The following is a 27,039-nucleotide window of genomic DNA, read 5'->3' as shown; positions in this document are numbered from 1 at the left end:
ATTCCCCTATCCACTGTGCTGAGGGGCTGCCTCTAAATTCAGCTACGTTTGAGACATGGCCTACTATTCACAAACCCAAGCTACTGTTTGATGAGCTGATGCTTGTCCAAGCACTCTGTTCATGATGATAAATTCCAGTAACTTGCCTACAATAAATATTAAATTGCTAGCTTTGTAGTTTTCTGGATTCTCTCCCTCCTTCCTTAATTAATCATGTGACTTTTCCAGTATTCCAATCAAAAGGCTCAGTTCCTGAACCTTGAAAGCTTTGGAAAATTATAATTAATCACCTGTAGTTTCTTAACTGATCTATTTTAACACTCTGGGGTGGAAGACATCAGGTCTTGGAAATTTGTCTATCTTAAGTCCTAATATTTTTTTCCACTACAACATGTTTTTACTTGTATTAAATGTATTAATTTGCTTCCTTTGAGTTAATTGGATGACCCCTTATATCTCTGAGGAAGGGCCGAGGCCATGGAGTCAGATGTATCAGTGTGGGATAGGTGGAAAAGAAAAGAATTATCAATGAAATTCTCAAAATTGGAACAAGAGCAGGAAGAAACACACTCAAAATAATCAGAATGACATGAGATTGTAGGAAATGGGCCACAGTAGGATTGGAACAAGAGTGAGCCACATGTCCTACAAAAGGGCAGTGAGGATTAATACAGATTCCAATAGCAATGACTTTTGCCCAGAGAAAGTGAGTGGAGTTGAGTAAAATTATTGAAGTTGAGAATAAATTTAGTCATCAGACAAAGATGGTGGCTGTCGATGCAACACGGAAGGAAGGTGCAAAGGATGCAGATAGAAATGTAGGGTGGGATTTTCCGCACCCGCCTGCCACCAGGATCTTCCGGTCCCGCCGCAAGTCAGTGGACTTCTGGCTGGGGCGCCACCTCACCCACGGCAGTTCCCACCCGCGACAGGACTAGAGATGTAAAAGAACTGACCACCCTGGTAAAGAGATGACTGAGGCAGAAATGCCTTGAATCATAAAAACATATTAGATATTTAGAAGGGAGGAAAAGGCAAGAAAATGTAGCTCAGGAGGAAAGAAAGGAGAAACTATCTGCATTGATTTGGCACAATTCTTGTTTTCAAGATGTTCCAAAGTGCTTTACAGCTAGCTAATTACTTTTAAAATGTGGTCACTGATGCTTTGAGATGATGATGGCCATTTGCACACACAAATCCCCACAGTCAGCAGGTGAGATGAATAACCAGTTAATCTGTTTTTTGTGTTGTTGGTTGAGGAACAAATATTGGCAGGTCAATGGGAGAACTTCCTGAATTTCAAAGAAAAAATACTATATTATCTTGTGCATCTGTTAGAGCAGGCAGACAGCTTAAGTTTAGTGTGTCAGCTAAAAGATGGTGTCTCTAACTTTGCAGCACTCCCTCTGTACCACACTGAAGTATTAGCTTAGATTATGTTTGCAAGTCCTGGACAGGAGTTTAAACGCATAACCCTGTGAATCAGAGTTAAGAGCACTATCAAATGAGGTGTTAAGATAAGACAAGTTCAGTTGAATCAGAACCAGTGCAAACAGCAGCGGTGTCCAGATAGTCTCATTTCTGAATTTTGGAGAGAAGATAAAAGTGGGCTGAATTAGTAATGATGAAAGTGGAGTCAGTGGATCAGAGGAGTGGAGATGTCCAAATAAAAGATTGAAATCACTGATAGTAATTATAATATATCAAAACAACTCTTACCAGAGTCACAAATGACATCCTCTGTGACTGTGATGAAGGTAAACTATCCCTCCTTGCCCTTCTCAACCTGTCTGTAACCTTTTATATGGTTGTCCACACCATCCTCCAATGTCTCTCCATTGTTGTCCGGCTGTGTGTTACACCTAGCTTTTCATCTGATTAGTTTGAGGCACAATGATTTTATAAGAACATGGAAATAGAAGTCATTTGGCCCTCTGAGCCTGTTGCATCATTCAGTACTATCATGACTGATCTTCTGCCTCAATTCCACCTTCCCACACTGTCACTATATCCCTTAATTCCCTTAGCATCCAAAAGTCTGTTGATCTCTGTCTTGAATATAATCAACTAAGCATCCACAACCCTCTGGGATAGAGAATTCCAAAGATCTACAACACTTTGAGTGAAGAAATGTCTCCTCATCTCAGTCCTAAATGGCCAACTCCTATAATCCCCAACCAGGGGAAACACCTTCCCAGCATCTACCATTTCAAACTGCTTAAGAATTTTATGTTTCAATTAGATCACCTTTCATTCTTCTAAACTCTTGGGAACATAGGCCTAGCCTACTCAATCTTTCCTCATAGGACAATCCCCTGATCCTTGGAATCAGTATAGTGAACCTTTGCACCCTCTCCAAGGCAAGTATATCCTTCAAGCTATTCTTTCAATTTTTTTTGAAATGTTGCTTCAAAGGCCCAAAAGGTATGTCACTATCCTCAAAATGCAGGCATAACAGTAAAATGTATTTGATAAGTTGTCGTCATTGTTGCTAAGCTACCTGAAAGCATTGACGGTAATGTCAGGATAATTTTCTCCCTCCCAATGGCTCGGTGCATCAGATGTTTTTAATTGTGAAACTAGGTTTATGTTCATTAAGTGCAAGGGAGTGTCATCAAAGTTGTAAAGAGAAGAGGAAAGACAACGTAAATTAAGAATTTATGATTTAGTAATATAAGACTTGGATTTTATAGATTAAAAGAAGAGGATTGAAGCCTTGGGAAACTGAGCTTTCCTTAGGCAATGATATGATTACTCTTAATCTCAATACATTGCGGAAGGAGAAGGAAGAACATACAGATTAGTATATTTGGAGGACCAAGGTAGGGATGAGTTCAGAAGAACAAGGGCCATAGTATTATTGATAAAATAGAAACAAGTGAGTTTGTGATGATGAGAGAAGCACTGTCCATCAGACAGCAAGGTTTTTCCTTGCTTTCGGGTCCAGAATGTGAGAGCAGTTGGAAGACCTACCCAGATATAGAAACAACATTCGAATTTTGGGAGGACTTGGGCTTCATGTATAGTTGAGGGCTGTTGATATCGGGAGTGGAAAAGTGAACAAAACTTCTTGAAAGTACCTCTATCATGGAATTCATATGGACAGCAGCGGTTTAAGAAGGGAAGCTCACTACCACCTTCTCAAGGGCAATGAGGGATGGGGAATTAATGCTGGGCTAGTCAGTGATGCCCACATCCTGCGAAAGAATAACAAAAAGGTCCTATGTGATGTGGTGCTGAGCCATAGAGAATAGACAGTTCACAAGCTGAATCCTTTGGTCTAGACTAAGTTAATTAATCGCAACCTGGGCAGCCGTTTCTTGGAAAAGAAAGAGAATATTCAAGAGTATTGAAACTAATGACGGGATTTTTTTTTACATTCATTCACGGAATGTGGGCGTCGCTGGCTGGGCCAGCATTTATTGCCCATCCCTAATTACCATTGAGAAGGCAGTGGTGAGCTGCCTCAGATGGTGAGATTAGGGAGCTCATGAAGGAAAACACTGGAATCTCTGTGTTGAATGGTCTGTTTCCGTACTGTAGCATCGTATGATTTAGTGGGCACATTAAATTTGGCTTAAGTATTCCTGGACTAGGAACCTAACCAGGATTTCTGCTCCTGGTCCCTATCCATTGTTCCTGCTTGAAAATGTGACTGTCTGCTGAGGAAAGAACAAGCTTGGCATTGAGTCAACCTCCCTCTCGCAACACCAAATAGCACCTTAACACTTCCTGTCCAGTTTTTCACATGAAAAATGGTCAGGTTCTGGAGGACAAAAGGCTCTGTGGAAACTGTATTTCAGTATCAGTCACAGTCCTGAGGAGAGAAAAGAAACTTTGGTTGGGGTAGAGATTTTAATACAATACAAATGATAATTACTCATATATTTGGGTTACTTGGAATTCTCCAAACCTAAGACAACAAGACAAAATTTGGATGTAAGTATGTTGCAATTAACCTTGAACCATCATTTTACACCTTTGAAGATAATTTTGATGTTGCAAATGTATTTATTACTGCTTATACTGCGAAATTTGTGTTCTATTAACTTTTGCAGGCTGTAATGTTGTTCAGCTCTGGTGTTTTTTGGATGGGCCTATTCTTCATCCCAATTACTTCTCTTCTGTGGGATGTGATTTACAAAGTGTACGTATGACAAAAATAATAGTAAGAATCTGTGTGAAACTTTTTTTCTGAAAGAAAAACAATTCAATGCTTTTAATTATTTTTAACTTCTGTGAAGCACCAAGCTGAAACGTTGGTATAACTATTCAAGTTAACACAGTGACATCAGGTACTTGCAGCAGGAATGAATTGTATGACAGAATTTGGGGACAGAGATTATTTTGAAGTACATTACTTAGCTTCGGAAATTGTGAACCTAGACAATTTTTGAATTATTTATAAGGCTTTCGTAAAAAGAAGCCATTAATTATAGTAAGCTAAAAGCAAAATACTGCGGATGCTGGGAATCTGAAACAAAAACAAAAATAGCTGAGTTTTTCCAGCTATTTTTGTTTCCATTAATTATGGTGCTAGGTAGAAAAGGGTTTAACTGAAAAGGTGCAACTTGTTCCAAGGGTTAGACAGATCTAACTTTGTTTTGCTGAAAACAGAAGTGAAAAATATGGTAGGAGAGACAAGATTGAATAAACCAGAAACCACCACCAGAAGATGTTTGTGGTTCCTGAATACATCAGTCTGTGCCCACTGCATTCTTTCCTGCCCACACTAGACTCCTATTGTCATTACACCTTGCCTGTTAAAGAACTCATTATCTGATGTTCAGTGTGCTAAAGTTTTTTGGATTGAAACAGACTTACTTTTATAGATTCTTCAAAGAGTAAAACTCATTTCTCTGATAAGTCAGTGTAAAATGTTTTACAATTTCTGTTTTGATTTAATTTCTATTTTATATAAGCCTTTTGGCAAACCTTCTATGCATAATTAATGCATAATTGAAAATGCTTTAATGCAAAATCTGTGAAATACTATTTCAGGAAAAGGTTTTTCCATATTTGATTTTTTTTTTCCCCTGGGGACTGCTGCAAGAGGAATTTGTTTTTTGGGGTAATATATTGAATAATCTTTATTATAATGTTTCTGCCTCCTTAAGAATCCATTTAATGTTCATTTTCAGCATTAAGAGAACTTTATGTAAGACTCTGGTAGAAGAGGTTCAAGAGTTGGAAGCCCAGTTCCAGGATCCAGGTGCAGCTGTGTACGGCAAAAGGTATAAATTACAAATTATAGTTTAAAAGATCGGTGTTTAAATTTATTTATTTATAATGTTATCCTATCAGGGGTATGCAATATGCTTTGTTTTTAAAAATGTAGAATTAGGAGCAACTTCTAGGCTAAAAATAGAACTGAAGTTCTGAGCAGTAACCGACAGAGACATGATAGTTGAATCTTTCATGTATAGTAGGATGTTTCAAACATACTTATAGCATGGTAGGATGAGTAAAAACTGTGTAAGAGCAAGAACAGGGAGTAAAAAGGATGGTGAAAGAGAAGACTCTATAGGGCATTTTAAAACCACCAGAAAGATCACAGAGCTGAGATGCTGAAAAGCGGGGATGTAATGGCTGAAGGAATCACGAATCAGAGGGATTGAAGAATGAGAATTGAATAGAAGCAAAGGATGCATGAAGAGAAAGCTGGAGGAGATCTTGGAGATAGAGAGGAACAAAGCCATGAAGGGATTGGGAGATGACAAGGATCCAAAAGTCAATTTCATGGCGTACAGAGAACCATTTGAGTTTGTCGAGGCTAAGGAGAATGGGTATTTAGACCAGGTTGAGGCCCAAGTTGAAATGGTATCTTTGGGTGCTAAAGTGGATGATTTCAGTTTAGCCAATACTCAAGATTAAGTTTGGGGTCAGCCAGGCAGATAGGCAAAAGAGGGAGCAACATCAGACCTGGTTTTGATGGACAAGGCAGAGAGATAAAGCTAACAATCTTTGGCGTACATGAAAGCAAATGCACACAAATAGATAATGTTGGCAAAGGGGATAACATGCACGTAATGAAACTGAAGATTTCAATAATGGAGCTATGGAGTACACCACAGATATGTGGAGTATAAGACAAAAAAGCAACAGAGAGGTTGAGGAGGGGCATAGAACCTGATTGGTGTCTCTGATCGGCATTCTGTGGAGCATTGGTAGGGCAAAAACTTGATCTGAGAGCCCTGAATAGCAGCAATATATTCCAGGATGTCAGAAACGAAAGGAAAATTTGAGAAAGGGCGTTATTTGAAGAAAATAGAGAGTATATTTTGAAGTGTCCAGCTGACACCCTAAACTTTGGTTCATTGGTGTCACTGAAACCCAGTATCTACTAATGTACAATTCTGAATAGATATCCTTAACATCAAAAACATATAAGATAGCAAAGTTGAACAAAGTTCGTACTGGTGGAAAAGACAAATAAAACCATCTTTGTGTGCACTACATTAGGCATTCTGGAGTGAGTCAGGCTGTTATTTAACTGAATAATAGAAATAACATTCATAATAATAATTGGCAGTACAAGTCGATCATCCTTTATCTGTAAGTCTTAAAACTGAACACATCTAAAAACCACATTTTTTCTGAACCTCATTGATCTTTAGCATGGGAAGTCGAGTTGTTTGTCTGCACTGTTTACCTTGCGACTTTTATGGTGAACATGTCAAAAAGAAACTTATTACAGGTACCCTGTATTTATTATTCAGTGATGCATTTTATTTTTCTAATCATTTTATTTACCGTAGTCTGTAACTAGCCTAGTGTTAGGCTATTGTAATGTAGTTTTATATGCGGTATCTGAAATCCGAAATGCAGTCAAGCCCAAGGGTTTTGGATAAAGGACACTCGACCTGTAATGTGGTTGCAAGTAAAGCAGATGCTTTCCAATATTTAAGCAGACTGTTGTCCTATTGTATGGAAGCTGTGTACTAAACACTGGAGAAAATGAAAAGGTTGTGCTTTTTTGTTTATTTTTAAAATACTCTAGATAGAAAATGCAGTTTGTATGGAATGTTAAACCTTCAAGAAACTGATTTTGCACACAATGCAACTTTTAATTTTCTATCAATTTTTGAGGAATCATGCAGCTTTGTAATAGTTTAATATCCAAGTTTTTTTGGAGTTACGCAAGTGGAAAACATCAGCCAAACAATCCTTAATTTGCAGTTTGATTTTTTAAAAAAGGATAAGAATGCAAAGCTGGAAATCTGAACAAAAATTTGAAATGCTGAAACATTCAACAGATCAGTGAGCTTCTGTCAAGAGAACAAAACATGAACTAGAATATAAATATTTAATACAATTAGAACATTGAGTGTAGCTGAAAAAAGACATGCAAACTTTTTTATCTTGCACTCATCAGGACAAACACAAGAATGCCAAATTTTAAAGGGAGCAACAGTCTATACTGAATGAGAAAAAAGTGCCTATTGTGATCAGCCATTAGAATACCCTATTGCATTAGAGTATTGACCATACTCAACCAGCCCATGCTTGCAAAATTCAGAACATAATGTCTAACATTAGATTTGATTCCATGACTGGACAGCACTTGCTGAACAATCCTAAGTGTACTAAGAATGACACTAACAACCAATTTAAGATAGTCAGGCTCGCAATATGGCTCACTTATGCTTCCTAGAAGCTACATATGCAAGCACATGTCCTATGCAGGCAAACGAAACATGTCCAGGTATTGTGCCTTTTTTGAATTAAACAGAAGTATGGGGGACAATAGTTCCCTGGTGCATCCTCTATGGCAACGCTTTGACTAATCAGAGGTGACGTGCCAACCAACCACCACTATTTCTTGTGTCAGTCCTGATGATTGCAAGACAAAAAGCTTCAACAGCATATCTCTTTATTCAAAAATATTCAGTTTTCTAAATGTATTAGATATTTATTTTTCAGTTCAGATATTTTCTCTTTACAGAGGTTCAAGTTCTGTACTATCAATTAGAACATTACAAAGCAATGGGCTTGAAGTTCTCTCCACATTTCTGCCCAGCTATATCCATAATCTGAGCACAAATCAATTAGATGTCTTAGAAGATCATGGGCAAAATTTTAAGCCCCACAGGCAGACGGGCGCCTGACCCGATCAGGCGCAAAATAGTATGTGATGACTTGGGTGAGCATCCCGACGTCATCGCATGCACACCTGAGATATTTCATTTGGTGGGCCCATGCGGGTGCCTGAGCCATGCCCTCCATTAAGTAAGAGGCCACTTAAGGCCATTAACAGTCCAACTGACAGCAACTTTTCATTGCCTGTGCGATTTCACGCTCATTGTACGGGCAGGTGGCCAGCTGACATTTTCAAAAACCTCATCAGGCAGTCCAAGGTGGAAGGGGCCGCAGAAGGCGCCACTATCCTGCTGCCAGGGTTTACAGGTGGTGATGCAGCTACCTCAATATGTCAGAGGTGCAATGCCAAAGGAGGGTCCGCATTTGTCAGATGATTGGGCCTGAAATCAGCTCCAACTGCATGGGTGGACATCCCACGCCAGTGACTCTGAAGGTCACAGTGGCCCTCAACTTCTATGCCTCCGGCTCTTTCCATGGTTCAGTGGGGGATCGATGTGGAGCCTCCCAATCAGCTGTCCACAGTTGCATCAAGCTGGTGACAGAAGCTCTATTCAGATGGTACCGACATCTATTCTTTACCGTATGGATGAGGCCAGCCAGGCCGAGCGAGCTAGAGGCTTTGCAGCGATTGCTGGTTTCCCCCACATCCAGGGTGCCATCGACTGCACACATGTGGCCATCAGGGCACCGGCGATTCAGCCGGGTGCCTTCATCAACAGGAAGAGATTCCACTCCATGAACATGCAGATAGTGTGTGACCACAGGATGCTGATTCTGCAAATCTGTGCAAGGTACCCAGGCAGCTCCCATGACGCTTACATCCTCAGACACTCCAAGTGCCAAAGCTCTTCAGTGTTCTAGCCTGATTGGATGGATGGCTACTGGGTGACGAGGGCTATCCGTTGAAGAGATGGCGCATGATGCCTCTCCACCATCCAAGAACAGAGGCAGAGAAGCGTTACAACATGAGTCATACCTCCACAAGGACTGTGGTAGAGAGCACCACAGGTTTTCTCAAGATGTGCTTCCGATGCCTGGACTGTTCAGGGATTGCACTACAATACCCCCCAGAGTGGGTGTCATTGATCGTGGTTGCATGCTGCGCTCTCCACAATCTGGCATTGGCAAGGGGAGACCCACTGGAGAAAGAGGGTGTTGTTAACATAACTGCACAGGCCACAGATGATGAGTCTAGTATTGAGTCTGAGAGTGAGCACAGTAAGAATGCTGAGGATATGGAGGCAGACCTTGGTAACCTCCAGGGAGGCAGAGATGCCTTGATCCAACACTCCTTCAGCTTGGCTACCAAAGATCAGCTTCAAACGCATGCCAGGGCTGCCACCTCCAGCCCAGATATCTGAAAGGAGCCTTTCATTTGAACCCAAAGAATACCCATTGTAATAAAGTTCAGAGCCAATTACGTCCAGCATTACATGCAGGCATACCCTGCACCCATAAAATAAAAAAGTGAAGCATACTCAGGCCATGATGACAAAAACAAAATTTATCTCATTTTGACAATTCAAAACTATTTACATAAATTTCTCTGGTCTTCATTCCCAGACCAGTATAGATAAAGTAAACATAAATGAACATCAAATCACCTGTGACCTGTCCTTCTTGTGCCCATGATGCCTTGAACTTACGTTTGTGAGCGCTATGTCTTGGTGCCCCCACTTGCTGGCACCAGCATTGGAATCAGCCTGCTGTCTTGTTGGCCTTGATGACCTTGGTGGTCGTCCCTGGCCAGTGGAGCCTTTGCTGGCCCCACCTGGAAGGAGGCGGCCAGTGCCATGGCTGGCATCTCCCCAGTCATTGCAGCCTCATCAGATGCCACGGTCACTGGCAGAGGGGCGAAGGAGCTGCTGCTGTCATCCAGAGCGCCCTGAGAGGAGCCTGCAGAGATGACAAGCAGCTCGAGCACCAACGTGAGATCGCTCAGACCCCCCTAGTCACCATTGATGGACGGGAACCTAGCTGGGATATTGACTGCCCAATCCATCTCCCACACTGACACTGACCACCTAAGGTCATTGCCTGTGTGAGGACTTGCAGGTCTGAGCGCAACCCCAGGAACTCCTGATTCTGTCCCCAGAGCTGCCTCTCCATGAGAGTCGCCACTCTCTCAATGGAGAAGGCATTGCACTTGGCCATGAGGGTCAACGCAGTGCTCATGCTCCACATGGACTCCTCCATAACGGAAACCATAACATGCAGACCCTCATGGATCTCAGCCAGATCCTCCCGCACATTTCACTGGACATCCAGCATCTGCCACCTAATGGATGACTCCAGAGGCTCATCATCAGCCTTCGACTGAGCATCGTCCTGGTCGCCAGCAGTTCTCCAACTGCCAGCACCCAGGGCGCAGTCTGCCTCCACCTGCACATCAAGCGAGTGTGAAGTGCCCTCATCAGTGTGCACCAAGATACTAGCTGCCGATCTAATGCCTACCGAGGTGCTGGTATCTGCACTGGTGCCTACTTCAGAGAGCGGTTGTGACACAGGTGCAACAGAAGCTCAGTGGTCCTCCAGAGTCAGGGCTGGCCCTTTGGGGCCCGCAGAGCAAATGCCTCCTGGTGAACCTAAAAGGGAGAACAAAGACATCTCATTGGTTAAAGTCACCACACCGTCATAGTGCATGTCAGGTACTCTGGTGAGACCATGGTGACCTGCATCATGGTGCCTTCAGCTTCCAGTGATCAATGGGGACTCCAGATTCGAGGCTCACATCAATGAAAAGACTTCACTAGAATGGTTGCACAAGCCAAAAATCTCACCTCTATGCACTGCACTCTTACCTTCGTCTGGCACCCCCACCTCTCCACGCCCAGTTGCACGGGGAGGGTAACGGCTTTCAATTTTCAGGCCGCCTTGCTTAAACCTGCTGAGCAGCAGGAGGTTGGGCTGCCCTCCGCCTGTACATGCCCTCTCTGCCTGGTTATGGTTTGTCTTCTCCTGAAACAATAGATGAACATTGATTAGTCCACACTCTACCTGCAGCGCCATTGCAGCCTGGCCAATCCCACCTGAGGAACACTTTGCAGGGCACTTCTGAGTTGCAGCCCTCGATCCGCAATGCACTCAGTCCAAGCAGCCAGGGCTTGGCCAGCTCAGGCGTTATTGACAGTTGGCACTCAGACTCTAGCACCCCTGAGGTCCACAGAGGGACGGCCAGACCTTAACCCTCCTGCACACTGACCCATGCTAACACAGTACTCACTTTCCTGAGTGCAGCAGTTCATTGAAGCGTTTCCTGCACTGCACCCATGTGCGCTGCACCACATCATGGCTGCTCATCATTGCTACCACCCCCTCCCATGTCCTCTTGATGAGGTGCAGTGGCCTCCTCTTCTTCGCATCCCTGGGGACAAGGGTGTCCCTCATGGCAGCCACCTCCTCCAGGAGGCCGGCGAGGCATTTGTCAGAAAAGTGGATGACCAAGTGCCCGCCCAACCTGCCCTCCCGTCCTGCCCTCCTGCCTGCAGTGTCCAGTTGCACTCAGCTCCATTGGGAACGCCGAACGCACATCCTTCTGTGGCAGCCTTCCAGGGACTGCCTGGGCCATTTTTATTCCAGCTGCTGGGTCGCCTTTGGACCCAGCGGCCAACAGGCCCTTCCTGGTCAGTGCGCAGCCGGGTTTCATGCTGGGCAGGCCTCAATTGGCCCGCCAGCGTAAAATTGAGGTGGGTGATGGACCGTCCTCTGGCTGCTCCTGGGCCTGCCCAATGTCCTCACAATCCTGCCCTATGGAATTTTGGGCAGAAGTGAGTTGCACACATTATGCTGAAGTCTTCAATCTTTTGCATCTATCCATCAAACTCTCTATCCAAACATATCCCTGCTCATAAAATAACCAAACTTTCCCTCCCTCATTATCAAATGTAAGTATCCTCTGTTATGATGTGGCAGGTGATACGTGCCAGGTGAACCAAATCCACAAGAGAATCTTGGCCACACTATCACAACGACTCTGCAATTTGTATTTATTATGAGAATATTTGAGCACTGAATTCAGAAGTAATGAGTCCACTAACACCTTTAGAGGTTTTAAAAATTAAATTAAACATTTATTGTCAAAAGAAAAGAATTCAAACACTTTTAAGATTACAGTTACTTGATATTATAACAAATCCCAAAATTCCTAATTAACCTGACTCCCAACTACACAGCCCCTTTAAGGCAACAGTCCAAAATAGATTTAAATTTAAAGAAGCAATCCAGCTAGGTTACCATAATACCCTCTCAACAGTGAAATTCCAAAGGCTTTTAACACAACTTTAGTTACTGGACACAGCAGACTCCTGCAAAAATGGCTACTAGAGGCTTTTACCTAAGGTTGCTTTACACGGTGTACCTTTCAAGATGTTAAAATGTCCACCCCCGACATAACCTTCCATCCTTCTATCTGTGTGTTTCTCTCTATTTAATGTGTAAAATCCCATAGTTCTACATGTCTTCGGAAATGTACTTTTCCCATAATATAAAAACCTTTCATGGTGTCAATATGGCCAGTACTTTTGGGAAAAATCATCATAATAATCTTGCCCTATTCATCTTGCCAGTTGTAAAACCTTATCATGTCCCCTTTGAAAATCCAACAATTCTTCCCCTTTACTAAAAATACAAATATCATTCACACCCTATATGCTAAGCCCTCATCCATTGGCATTTCAAATACCCTTCTTACAGCTAACCTTTTTGATAATTTAAACCTTGCAGTTTATCTGACTCTAATTCAGTTTAATCAGTCACACAGAACCATCCACACTCACACCCACAAACCTACAATAATATGAAAATTATTATAGTTTCATGACATCTCCAATTGGGTTGATTCAGCAGGGATGGTCTCTCAACATTGTGACCAGATTTTCAGGAGCAGTAGGACAGAAAGCTACTCCCAGATTCTTTAATTGCAATTCTTTAAGTTTTAAATTTACCCTCACTGTATTTTCATTTTCTTTAATGCATTTTTATAGCATTTGTCATATTAAAAATTGAAAACCCCATATCCTCACTTTCAATGTCTTAAACATGCTGTGCCCGATGTACATGAATTTTATTTTATTTGTTCATGGGATGTGGGCATTGCTGACAAGACCAGCATTTATTTCCCATCCCTGGTTGCACTGGAATAGATGGTGATGAGCTGCCTTCTTGAACCACTGTAGTCTTTGTAGTGTTGGTGCTGTTAGGGAGGATGTTCCAGGATTTAGATTCTGTGACAATGAACAAACAGTGATAAATTTTCAGGTCAGGATAACGTGCAACTTGGCAGGGGGATTGCAGTTGGTAGTGGTCCCATGCTCCTGCTGCCCTTGTTCTTCTAGGTGGTAGAAGTTGCAGATTTTATGATGGTTAGAAGAGTTGAAATTTAAATTTTACACTTGAAGAAGAAAAGATATGGTATGATTTCAGCATTTCCTTGGACACAATTGTTTATACTAATTTATGGCCTCTTTAAGTTTGAGCTTATTCTAACAAGACTGGGAAGAACCTTGGGTGTAACTTGATATCAACAAAATGAAGGCAACGTTTGGCTATAACTTGTATCTTGAACCTATGGAGGAAACTCCAGCTCATGATGGGAGAAACAACAGAAACTTCAGTCACACAAAGGGAGTTACTATGTTGAATGATTCTCAAACCACATAATAAAAAGATATGTGGTGATTACAAGAATTATCTCAATAGATCAAAAAAAACTTAAAATAATGAAAGTACATGCATGAGTCCCAAACAAAGAACAAAGCAAGAGAATGAATAGAGAGAATTGAGAGGGCTGGGAAGCATGGGGAAGGAAGCCTGAAAATGATGAAGGTCAGGAATGAAAGAGGGGGAAAAAGCTGGAAATGTACAGTCGATGAGCTAATTCTGAAACAGAAACAGATCAGCGCCCTGAGTACAGAATCATTCATACCAGAACCGTGTTTCAATAAAAGGTCAGCATCCAAAATGTCAACCTTCCTTCCCTGCTGCAGAAAGACCCACAGTCCACATTGTCAGCATCTCTGATGTTAAGAAAGTAGGAGATATCGCTGACATTTGAGGTTACTTAAGTCATTATGCAACCAGAGAGTTGAAGAGTGTGCAGGGAAAATGAGATGTCATGCACTCTCAACCTGATTCGAAATATAGAAGGCTTAAGGTGTAGAGATTCTAGTAGGACTAATGGGGAGAGTTAAACTTGAGCCACAGGGATGGTGGGGTTTGCAGACAGAACAGAGATTTTCCACAAGCTAATCACTTGATTGGAATTTGGTCTACCCAGTATAAGGGAGGCAGCACCTTAACCGGCAACTACAATACGTTGGATCCAAAGCTTTAGGTTAAATTTTGTTATGTTGACCAAACATAGTGTAGAACTTCCTGCATTGTTTTAAATATGTGTACTTCACACGTAAAATGATACAGCATAGGAAGGGGCCTTTCAGCCCATCTTTAAAAGTCCTGTCTAATTATTCCCACACTCCTTGCTCTTTTTTCATTGCTTTTAGCTATTTTGAAATCTAAAATTTGAATATCAAATGCCAAGCACGGTGCAACTCCAATGACCTGGCTTTGTGTTAAATAAAATATAACAGAAATTCTCAAATAAAAATTCATTGAATATACCTACAGTCTGTACATGAATCATGAGAGCAGTCTCCATATAGTTTTAGGCATTTTTTTGATGAAATATAATTTCTCCAAATTAGAACTAAAATGGCAACCATGTAAGTATCAGACCTGCTGTCAGAGATGTATCATTTTATGTGAGAAATGCACATATTTTAAAAATGCAGAAGGTTCTACACCATGTTTGGCCAACATAGTAAAACTGAACCTAAAGCTGCCTAATTTCATCATCAAATGACACACATTCCAGCAATGTATCAAAAAATACAGCACCTGTTTGTAAGACTAAATCCCATGTAGTTATTTTCTACCATGGCAACTAGACATGAGATTAAAATGTAATCTAAATGATTTTTATACCATTAATTTTATAAATAGTAGATTTAGTTATCTAAATTCTTTGGATTTGAAAAGATGTTTATGGTACTTTGGAGTTGTATTTAATCCAAACTTGTAATTCAAAAAAATATATAGTTCAACCAAATTCTAAATCGCTGAAGTAATTTGATTTTCTTACTGTGATAGGTTTAGGCCACTGAGAAACTAAAATAACAATTACATAACAAAATAAATGTTTTAATCCTTAGATCATAGGCACTTGCAGGGATCCTGGACCACCCAGGCTAGCCATCTTTAAACTTCTAGGCTCACCTGCCTTAAAGTTGGAACAGGCACCGGTCTCACTGTAACAGAGAATCTTAGTTGTCAGGCACAGCCCTTATCATGTACTAATAAAATGCCAATTTTCTAAGTAATTAAATTTTCCCATCTTTTTCCTTACAATTTTATTTTCATAGTTCACTTAGCTGGATTCATGTGTACCAAGCTTACTGCCTACCTCCTGAAACCAATTGCCAAGGATGCAAGAGGCAACCCAGCATATAACTCTTCCTTCAGATTTTGTTCATCTCCTCCACTTCTCATGTTTGCACCAGCGACCTTAAACAATGCCTCTAAAGAAAATGCTTACAAATAAACTTTCCACCCATATAGTGCCTTATCACAACCTCGCATATTTTATAGTCAGTTGATTGACTGGACTTCAAAAGTAATGTTACTCTGTAGGCAAATGAAACCTTCAATTTAAAATTTTAAAAATTTGCTGTCTTTTTTTCAACATCCCTTCAATACTATTTGAACTTTAAAGGTTAAAAGCTAGAGAAAGTAAAGCTCACCCCAGCATCTCTAAATGTTTCCTGAAAAATAAATTTTAGCTGCTGTTCTTGCGTATACTTTTTTTCTTCGTTCTTTCAAAAACTAATTTTTCATGCAATTGAGGCTCAAAATTGAGAGGTTGCATGAGAGAAAAATCAAGCTGCAATTAGAGCAATGGGATAAATTGTCAAAAAATAAAAATTCCATTGTATCACTAGCAGATTGTCATTATGAGCAACTTCAGACAATGATTGTCCACAGGTAGCACTGAATCCATGTTTTTGATATTTGCAATTTTTATTGCTAGTATCATGTACGCAAAATTTGATCCTATTTGACTTGGCCAATACAGTTATCATCCTTATAGGCTTTTTTAATCATTTACGGGATTTAGGCTTCGCTGGCTGGGCCACATTTATTGCCCATCCCTAATTGCCCTTGAGAAGGTGGTGAGCTGGCCCCTTGAACCTCTGTAGTCCATGTGGTGTAGGTACATCCACAGTGCTGTTAGGTAGGGAGTTCCAGGATTTTGACCCAGAGACAGTGAAGGAGCGGCGATATATTTCCAAGTCAGGGTGGTGAGTGACTTGGAGGGGAACTTCCAGGTGGTGGGGTTCCCATCTATGTGCTGCCCTTGTCCTTCTAGACAGTAGTGGTCATGGGTTTAGAAGGTGCCGTCGAAGGAGCCTTAGACGGTGATGGCTTCAATAGGCTAACTAGGTCAAACACTTCTTCTGTAATTTGATTTATTTTTTATGTACTACTGTTCCATCATCATAACGAAAAGGAGGACTTGCAGGAGTTCCTCAGGATACCGTCCTAGACCCAATCACCTTCAGCTATGTTATCAATGATCTTTCCTCAGTCATAAAGTCAGAAATGGGAACATTCACTGATGATTGCTCTATGTTCAATTCCTTTTGCAATTCCTCAGATACTGAAGCAGTCTGTGCCTGTGTGCAGCAAGACCTGGACAACATTCAGGGTTGCTTTGATAAGTGGCAAGTAACATTTGTGCCACACAAGTGCCAGGCAATGACCAACTCCATCAATAGAGTATCTAACCATTTCACCTTGACATTCAAAGTTTTACCATTGCTGAATCCCCTCCATCAGCATCCTGCGGGGGTTACTATTGACAGAAACTGACTGGACCAGCCATATAAATACTGTGACTACAAGAGCAGGTCAGAGACTGGGAATTCTGTAGCAAGTAACGCACTTCCTGACTCCCAAAAATCCTGTCCACCATCCCCAAGACAAGTCAGGAGTGTGATGGAACACTCTCCACTTGCCTGGGTGAGTGCAGCTCCAACCACTCTAAAAGCTCGACACCATCCAGGACAAAGCAACCCAAATGATTGGCACTCCATTCACCACCTTGAACATTCACTCCCTCCATTACCAGCACACAGTGGCAATGGTGTGCATAGGATTGCCAACCCTCCCAGGTTGGCCAGGAATCTACCAGAATCAGCATCTCTCTCGGTGACTATTAAAATCTCCCGTACTACTTTCAATAGTCTATGTGATATATCGTATCTATGCAATGGATGTAGAGTGAATGAGTGGATGGGGTTGGCAAGCAGTCAGAACTTTTGTCTAGGAGGGGCTGATGGTGGCTGGATGTTCGCAGAGCACTGGTTCTACATTTGGTAAAGATGGCAGCCCCAGCCAGGTCTCCTTGCCGGCTGCAGCGCTTCTGAGATGGAAGAAATGTAAGTGGAGCAGGGTTAGTTCTCACTGAAAGGCCACCCATTTCCGGGTGGGGTGCAATGCAGAAATATAGTGACCGCCTGGGCTTGCGGGAGTGGAGCAGCCCCACGCTGCTCTTAACCTGGCTGAGAGAGTGGCTGGACCATCATTTGGATGCGGAGCTGAGAGATTATGTTGACCAATGATCTGGGCTATTGTGGAGAGGACTAGAGTGACCATTTTTTCAAAATTCAAAACTCGGACACATTGAAAAACCTTTGAAAGGTTGTGCTGCATGATGATTGACATGTTAATTGACCAATAGCTCGAATCTTGGGGAGGGGGCAGTTGAAAGTAGGGTGGTCATGTGATGATATCACCCAGAATATGTCTAGCCTGAGCTGGCAATCCTAAGTGTATACCATCTACAAGGTGCACTGCAGCAACACAGCAAGCCTCCTTCAACAGCACCTTCCAAACACGTGACCGCTGCCATCCAGAAGGACAAGGGCAGCAAATACATAAGAACACTGCCATACACCATCCTGATTTGGAACTATATCACTGTTCCCCCATTGTCACTGGGTAATCTAAGTACAGTACATCCACTGCTTCCCCTTTGTCCACAGTACGTGTGACTTCCTCAAAGAGCTCCAGTTAATTGGTTAAACATAATTTCCCTCTCACAAAACCATGTGGACTCTGCCTGATTGCTTGAATTTTTCTAAGTGCCCTGTCGCAACATTTTCTGATCTGCCACCTGTGTTTGTGCAATCATATGCTTTTTCCTTTAAGATCAATACTGTCTTTAACTTGTCTAGTTAACCACGGATGATGGGTCCTCCCCTTGGTATTTTTCTCTCTCCTTGGAATGTATCAATTCTGCAATATCCTTTTAAATGTCTGCCACTGCATCCTTATTGACCTATCCTTTAACCTCATTTGTCAATTCGCTTTAGCTAGCTCTGCTTTCATGCCTTCATAATTGCCTTTATTTAAGTTTAAAATACCAGTCTCGGACCCACTCTTCTCTCCCTCAAACTGAATGTAAAATTCAATCATATTATGATCGCTGCTATCTAGGGGCACCTTCTCTATGAGGTATAGCCTGCTCTCTGGTTGGCTCCAGAACATGCTGCTCTAAGAAACTATCCTGAAAACGTTCTATGAGCTCATCTAGGCTACCTTTGCCCATCTGATTTTTCAGTCTATATGTAGATTAAAATCCCCCATGATTATCACCGTACCTTTCTGACATGTTCCCATTATCTCTTCCTTTATACTCTGTCCTACAGTGTAGTTACAATTAGGGGGCCTGTACACCACTCCCACAAGTGACTTCTTGCCTTTATCATTCTCATCTCTGCCCAAACTGCTTCTGCATCCTGGTTTCCTGAACTTAGGTCATCTCTCTCCAATGCGCTAGTACCATCATTAATTAACAGCCACCACATTTCTTAGTTTCTTTTCCTTCCTAAATATCACTTACCCTTCAATATTCAGGTCCCAATCTATGTCACCCTGTAGCCATGTCTTTGTAATGGCAGCCAGGTCGTACTTATTTATTTCTTTTTGTGCTTTCAGTTCATCTGTTTTGTTTCGAATGTTACGTGCATTCAGATACAGACCCTTTTATTATTTTTCTAACATCTATTGATTATCTGTTATCTGTTGATTTACTCTTAGATGTATACTCTCTGTCCTTTCCTGTCATGGTCTGTTCATCATTTCCATATTAGTACCTTTCTCTCTTGCCTTGTCTCTACTCTTTGGTTTACCACATCTTCCCAAACTTGATCCCTTGCTGCCACAATTTAGTTTAAAACTTTCTCTACTTCCCTAATTATGCAGCTCACTAGAACACCAGTCCCAGCATGATTCAGGTGTACTCTGTCCCAGCAGTACAGCCGCCACTTACCCCAGTATAGGTACCAGTGCCCCACGAAATGGAACCCACTTCTCCCACACCAGTCTTTGAGCCATGGATACATTTCTCTACTCTTATTTGCCCTATATCAATAATCCAGAGATTATTACCTTTGAGGTTCTACTTCTTAATTTGGTGCCTAACTCCTCGTGCTGTACAGAACCTCCCTCCTCATCCTGCCTATGTTATTGGTACCTACATGGACCACAACAACTGGATCCTCCTCCTCCCATTGTAAATTCTTCTCCAACCATGACCAAATGTCCTGAATCCTGAATCCTGGCACCAGGCATGCAACACAGCCGTTTGGATTCGCACTCTTTGCTATACTACACTGTCCCATACTACCACTGTATTCCTTTTTGCTCCCCCCACTTGAATGGTTTCCTGTACCATAGGCCATGGTCAGTCAGCTCATCCACCCTGCAGCACCCCCTACTCTCATCCAAACAAGCTGAATGAACCTCAGACCTGTTGAACAATTGCAGAGGCTGATACGCATGCCCTCCGGGTCCCCTTTCTTGCCCTAGTTGCAGTCACACCCTCCTGTTCCTGACCAAATCGGAAGACCCTACCCTAAGGGATGTGACCACCTTCTGGTACAAAACTTCCAGGTAACTTTCCCCTCCTTGATGAGTCAATGTGTCTGCAGCTCAGTCTCCAGCTCAATGACTCTTGAGCCAAAGCTCGTCAAGCCACATACACTTATTGCTGATGTGTTTTCCCTGGATCACACTGGCATCCAGGAGTTCCTGCATGCCATGACACACCGGTCCTGTTATCCTTATGTACTTTAATTAACTACTTAATTACTTTATTCAATTATTTATTTTCTTTTACTCATTCTATTAATCTTACCACAAATTCCTGTACTATTTTAAACCTGAAAAATAGAATAGATCTTAACCACTCACTAGATACTCACCAAACAGCTAGATTTTTCCCCTCTAGTAGAGCAAAAACCAATTTCAACAGGATGAAAAAGTTAGAAAAAACAAAGGAGCACCTCCTTCTCCTCCTCACCTAACTCCCTTCACTCAATAGACTCTATTCCATTGAAGGTCGCACTCGAGTCTCACCAGTGTGGTCTCACCAATGTCCTGTACGGTTGTAACAAGACTTCCATACTTTTATGCTCCATCTCAAGGCCAACATTTCATTTGCCTTCCTAATTGCTTGCAGTCCCTGAATGCTAACTTTTTGTGATTCATGTACGAGGACACCCAGATCCCTCTGTACTGTAGCATTCTGCAATTAATGGGGAGGAGATGGTGTGGTGCTATTATCACTGAACTGGTAGTTCAGAGACCCAGAGTAAAGCTCTGGGGACCTGGGTGGAATGGTGGAATTTAAATTCAATAAAAATCTGGAATTAAAAGTCGATTGATAACCATAAAAACCATTGTCGATTGTCAGAAAAACCCATCTGGTTCATTAATGTCCTTTAGGGAAGGAAATCTGACGTCCTTCCCTGATCTGTCCGACATGTGACTCCAGACCCACAGCAATGTGGTTGACTCTTAAATGCCCTCTGAAATGGCTCAGCAAGTCACTGTTGTATCAAATCACTAAAAAGCCTAAAAGGAATGAAACCCGGACGGACCACCAGGCATTGACCTAGGCACCGGAAACGAGAATAGCAAACTCAGTCCTGTCGACCCTCCTTACTAACATCTGGGACCTAGTGCCAAAATTGGGAGAGCTGCTTCACAGACTAGTCAAGTAACAGCCTGACATAGTCATCCTCATGGAATCATACCTTACAGAATCATACCTTATAGACCATGTCCCAGACGCCGCCATCACCATCCCTAGATATGTCCTGTCCCACCTACAGGACAGACCCAGCAGAGGCGTCGGCACAGTGGTATACAATCGGGAAGGAGTTGCCCTGGGAGTCCTCAACATCGACTCCGGACCACATGAAGTCTCATGGCATCAGGTCAAACATGTGCAAGGAAACCTCCTGCTGATTACCACATACCGCCACCCCCCCAACCATCCTGTACTGCCATTCAGCCCTGCAGGCAGTTAACACTCCAAGGAGCATTAATTGACTGGAGGCAGGGCCTCCACTTGAGTAAGAGGTGGAAATCCTGCCTCAGAGAGCTGTTGGCCAATCTGATTGGCCGGCAGCTCTGTAGTCCCAACATTGGACAGCACGTCTCTCACCAACATGGACAGGGAGCCCTTGAGGGAGGGCTCCCCCCCCACCTCACCCCTGAATTCTTCCTGCCAACCTCAAAAGGCAGGTCAGGGTCAGACAAGAGTGTGGCAGAAGGGCTACCCAGGGAATGTCTTGCCCCCCCCCCCCCCCACTTTACTAATGGAGGACCGTAAAATTATGCCCATGGATCTGGGCGTCATGGACTTTTAGACCAGACTGGTTACGGATGGCAGATTTCCTCCCCTTGAAGGACATTAGTGAATGGTTTAATGCTAAGAGTTGTTTGTTCTGTAGTCTTCAAATATGACATAGTTAAGAATTAAAAAAGTACTTTCAATTTGTATTTTATCCAAACTTTAGCTTGAATATTCAAATTTTGAAAATTAATTTGGCATACTCACCCTTTAAGTAGTGCAATGTAACTTGGTACTCTTCTTAAGTGCACGTGATTTTCCCCACACATACATATATATGTATATATAAAAAATTATAAATTTTCAGATAATACATTTATGAAGGATGCCAGGTGAATGATACTATCTGACATTTTAATAGTTTAGACAGTTTAGAATGGCTTAGAATTTAGACATATTTATACTGGTTAAGTGCTAATAGTTAAAATGGTGTAAATTTGTCTTGTTTGGTGAAGAACTGGCAAATCAGTATTTATAAAGTTCAGAATGTAATATGTTAAAACTATTCTATTAAGTTGCAACCAGCAAGGGAATTAATATTGAACTTTTTCCTAACGCGTTTTGAATAATTCTTATTCTCTCTTTCCTGAAAAGCTTAAGTGAGCGAGCTCAACTCTTAAAGAATGTTTTTAGAAAGAACACTTTCAATCTACACCGTTCCGATTCATTCCAGCAGAGTTCATTACGTAAGTATCTTTCTCCCAAGTGTTTCCAAACCATTGTCCCAGGGTTCAGTAATGACGGTTAAATCCTTGTGCTTCTAGTTAACTCTTCATGTGGCCTTGTTATGCTCCTGTTGTCTCCCCTCCCTTTCACAGTCACTGACTATAGACGTACCTTCTTACAAACAGATATGTAACGCAATGGATTTCTCTGTCATTTCTGACCTGGGCGTGCACATGGGGAAATTTGTCAATGGCTGAGGTGGATGGAACAATATTTATTTTGTGTGTGTTAATGAATGCCATCTGCTTCTGTGTTGCCTGCTGGGGGAGTGTATTTATAATTATTGATAATATGACAATAAACACAAGATGCATCACAAAACAGTATTTCATAACTTAATGAGTTATTATACATCATATGCCACTTTATCTTTATTTTTACAGACGGTTATGCCTTCTCCCAAGATGAGAATGGAATTGTGTCCCAGTCCGAAGTGGTCAGGGCCTATGACACCACCAAACAAAGACAAGATGACTGGTAAACACCTAATACAGGAACATGAATTTTAAATAAGAATGGGACTTCAGACGTTAAAAGCTGGGAGGTCTAAGAAGAAAAATGTTGCTGCAAAGACATGGATAGGTTGGTCTTTGTATATTTTATGAAAGAGGAGAGTGCTAATCACTTTTGTTGTGTATTAAATAGACACAAACACTGTGCAGATCTACATTAGCATAAACTCACTTGTTAGAATACCAACATCATACAGTACTCATTAACAATTGGATTGCCGGGACTTCAAATTTGTCTCTGTATACCAGATAGCTGTCTTTTGATGTGATTGTTTTAAAAAGGCAGATATATAAAAATGAGTGATATTTTAATTTAAACTCTGATCAGTATGAGCATTCATTTAATGTCTTTAGGACAGATGTGTGTTACAATTGAGTACTATTCCTAAATTTTCCTGTTTGTTATAAATTATGATTTAAACTAATTAAACCTTCATATAAACTGTTTTTTGAAAGATTATTAATTTTTTTGGTTTGGTTGTTTAACTTTTGCTATTGTTCAAAAAGATTCTTTTAGAATTTACTCATTATTATCTCTTGGGTTCCTCATTTTGAATGACTCTGGAGGAAATATTTACTCCAATAGTCCAAAGTGATGCACCTATGTTGTGAAGGTTTACCTTTATAAATCTAGCTTAACAATCCTGGAATATATTTTAAGTCACTGAAAATGCAAACTGGTTAGGAAACTGTTCTAAATGCTAAAATGTCATCTTAATACAGTATTAAACATGATACTGATGCTGCTGTCCTAGCCGCCAAATCTTCTTTTTGTCAAAACTAAAACTCTCCATGAGCCTTATTCAATAGTAATGTAATCGCTTCGGCTGATAGAATTTGACATCAGCCCTATTTTCCAGTGTACTGAGAAGGGAATGAAGCAAATTTTAAGTCCCATTTGTAACTTTGCTGCTTTACTCTTTCTGAAGTGCAATTTGCACATGCAGTGACTGAACGCTAGGACTCCGGCCTTCTTGGCACTTGCTTCTCAACTTGTGTCTTTCTCAGGCTGCGGCCTTGGATATGCTTTTCTCTTTGCCTAATATTCAAATTAATGTTCAGAATGAAGCAAATGTTGTATTTTCTGTGACTGGCTACTGTATATGCTTGTGAAACAGTGACTTTTTAATGGACTTAATATTCAACAAACATTGTTTCAGTATTAATTTTCAAAATCGCAGTGCTTTATACTGCTTTACATCTCAAATGAGATAATAAGTGCAGGGGGAGAGTGTTTCTAGTGATACTTCAGGTAATACTTTTATATAGCTGCTGTTTTAAAATAATAGTTCAGATAACTCCTGCCAAATAATATTTTCCCTAATTTTATTATTTCCTTCTTGCCCCATGAAATGATCAGTTATATTGAAGGTACCCCTCATTCTTTGCACGCACATTTTGCCATAAGCCTGCTGTGATTGAAACATAAAATAATGATCAATTTTATTACTGGCTACCGTCTCTAATAGGATCAACTCAAGTCCTATTTTGCATTAACTTAATTTAGGTTATTTAAATAGCATGTGTGAATGTGCCAATTCATGACATTTGTAATTCCAGTCTATTTTCTGGTGAATGTGAAGCTAAAATTCATTTGTTTCTACAAGTTGATCTCTGTATGATTCATTTCAGCAGTACTGATGAATCAAGTCAAACAGTCTGGTTCACATTATTCCTAAACGACTGCCATTTTTACAAAAATCAATAATTTCCTTCCTGGTATAAGTTGAACTAAATTTACTTTACCTGTATTGAGTATGTAATTCTGTGGCTGTCACACTTAATGCAAAGCTGACAGCAAAAACCTGGATGAGATCTCTCTATAGGACTTCATGATTTAACTTCATAGAGGGGCATCCTTTGTTGCCTATTCACATGCATTAATGCGTGTTTCTTTGCATTAAACTGCCTTGACTGCAAAATACAACCCATATTTTAAAAAGTTCTATCAGCATTCCATTCAAAACTGGCATTTAGTGAATCTTTGTTTATGTGCAGCTTCTATAACTAATGTGAAGGCTATTTTAATGTTTCAATTTTATCACTGAGCATTTGCCACAGAACATCTAGATTTGACTGATTGTTTGCTATGAAATTAGATTTCAATAAACAGTGAGATAAAGGCAAGAACAGTGGAACAAGTGCATATATGTAATTACAACGTGCAGCATAATTTACAATATTCCATCCTCTAAAAGTAACTTAATGGTAAATTTCGCTACTACTACAGTTAACTGACAATTTGCGGCAAGCCAATGTTACAGAATAGGACACAAATTCAAAAGGAGTAGCAAAAGTAATATACAACTCAAAAATGCACATATTTTGAGAATAAAATCCAATTGTTTTCACCCATTGATTTGCAGCTTACTGTTCCATATGCTTATTCTATGTGCAACGTGTTTTGTGTTTGTCAAAATCCTTGAATGAATGTCAGAAAGATGCAAGTTTCAAAGTATGTGATTACTTGCTGGTGTCTTTTAATCAATGATAGCTGTCCTCTCCCTCCAATGTGCAAGGCTCACTGTGTGGTGTGCTTGATTGTCCTGTTATGTATTCTTGTCTAACCGCATGAGATCAAGTGTTACATGTACATTGTTAGTGCATGACTAATTTTCTGATCTTGCCACATGTCTGGTGCAAGGTTAGAGACAATGTTGCAGATTAATGAAAGGTAACACCGTGCAACAAATTTTAGTGGACAATAATTACTGGCCAATTATTGTGTGCGTCCACCATTTTAGAATAAAAATCGTTGTCAGTATAACTGGCCAACAGCTTTAAAATTATTTTGAGAGTTTGGAATTCACACTGACATGTCCATGTCCATTTGGTTCTGTGAAAGGTTGTATCCAAATAGGCTATGGAATGTATGCTTTGCTTTACTTGGGCTGAAGACTACAGAATAAAAAGGTGAAAATTTTGATATTTTAAATGAATTATACATGACTACTTCAAAATAATAAATCAAGTTTCAAAAAGAATTTGCCTTGATTATTTTGTTCAATGCGACAACAAAGTAAAGTGAGTGCATGTTTACTACATTAGTAATAAGTAAACAAAATTCGCCTTCCATTGTTGCCAGCCTTGTATTGAATTTAAAATCGATCTAATTTAATGGTGGAATTTGCCTTGAATGTTGTGTAAAGATGAAACATATTCTGTACATTGGATCAGGAATTTTCTGCCAAACTTCCAGAATGTTGATTAAATTTCCCTGTAGTTTAGTTTTGCACTGCATGAATGGTGACCTTCAAATTCAATGTTCATTGTATTTCTCAGGTTTAGTTTTAACTTACTGTAAGGAAATGCACTGTTTTATATTTTGTTGTGAATCTTCTGTACTGTATTTTTTTATTCTGTTCCTTGCTGTTGACTCTTGTGAATTGCATGGTGGCAGTTGCAATCCTTAAATGTTCTGTCTTTTGATTGTCATAAGGATCACATAGTAAAACTAAATTTACAAACCTTGACCATTCATGTGTTCATGTTTTATTTTAACATACGTATAACCATTTAATAATATTGGCAGGCAATGATAACAAAAGTAAATTATATTAACTAAGTTGGGGGGGATAGATAGCAGAAACAGTTCATTCTGAAGAAGGATATTTTGGGAAGAAGGAAGTAAACCCTAAGGTCACCAAGAATGGAAGAACAGCTAGATCTAAAGGGTGCAGACACACAGATCTTTAACAGTGGGAATGCAGGAAGAGAAAGCTATAAAACAACAAGTTGAATTCTCCGTGAGTCATAAGCAAACAAGTGATGTTGAATTTATATAAAACTATGATTAGACCACAGTTTGACCATTGCAACCAGTTCTCGACACCCCATTATAAGACGGATATTCAAGCCGTGGAAAGATATTAAAGAAAAGCTTGAAAACTTCGAACTTTTTCCACTGGATAGTTAAAAGAGGGTCTAATAGAGATTTTTAAA

The 27,039-nt window shown here is 40.7% G+C and overlaps 1 protein-coding gene across 4 annotated transcripts in view; it reads left to right on the top strand.

The window, feature by feature from the left end:
* atp8a1 (ATPase phospholipid transporting 8A1) overlaps nt 1-26,570 on the top strand; it is a 474,917-nt gene extending 448,347 nt beyond the window's left edge. For all 4 annotated transcript variants that reach the window (XM_041186502.1, XM_041186517.1, XM_041186510.1 and 1 more), the window contains 4 exons: nt 4,059-4,147; nt 5,142-5,234; nt 22,454-22,545; nt 22,969-26,570. In XM_041186502.1, the coding sequence (XP_041042436.1) occupies nt 4,059-4,147; nt 5,142-5,234; nt 22,454-22,545; nt 22,969-23,066 (372 nt within the window). In that variant the 3' untranslated portion in view covers nt 23,067-26,570. The remainder of the gene's footprint in view (nt 1-4,058; nt 4,148-5,141; nt 5,235-22,453; nt 22,546-22,968) is intronic.
* Nucleotides 26,571-27,039: the final 469 nt, after the last annotated feature.

The sequence above is a fragment of the Carcharodon carcharias genome, chromosome 1 (genome assembly GCF_017639515.1).
Source record: "Carcharodon carcharias isolate sCarCar2 chromosome 1, sCarCar2.pri, whole genome shotgun sequence".
In the NCBI taxonomy this organism is placed as follows: Eukaryota; Metazoa; Chordata; class Chondrichthyes; order Lamniformes; family Lamnidae; genus Carcharodon; species Carcharodon carcharias.
This window is presented reverse-complemented; position numbering and strand designations above follow the sequence as displayed.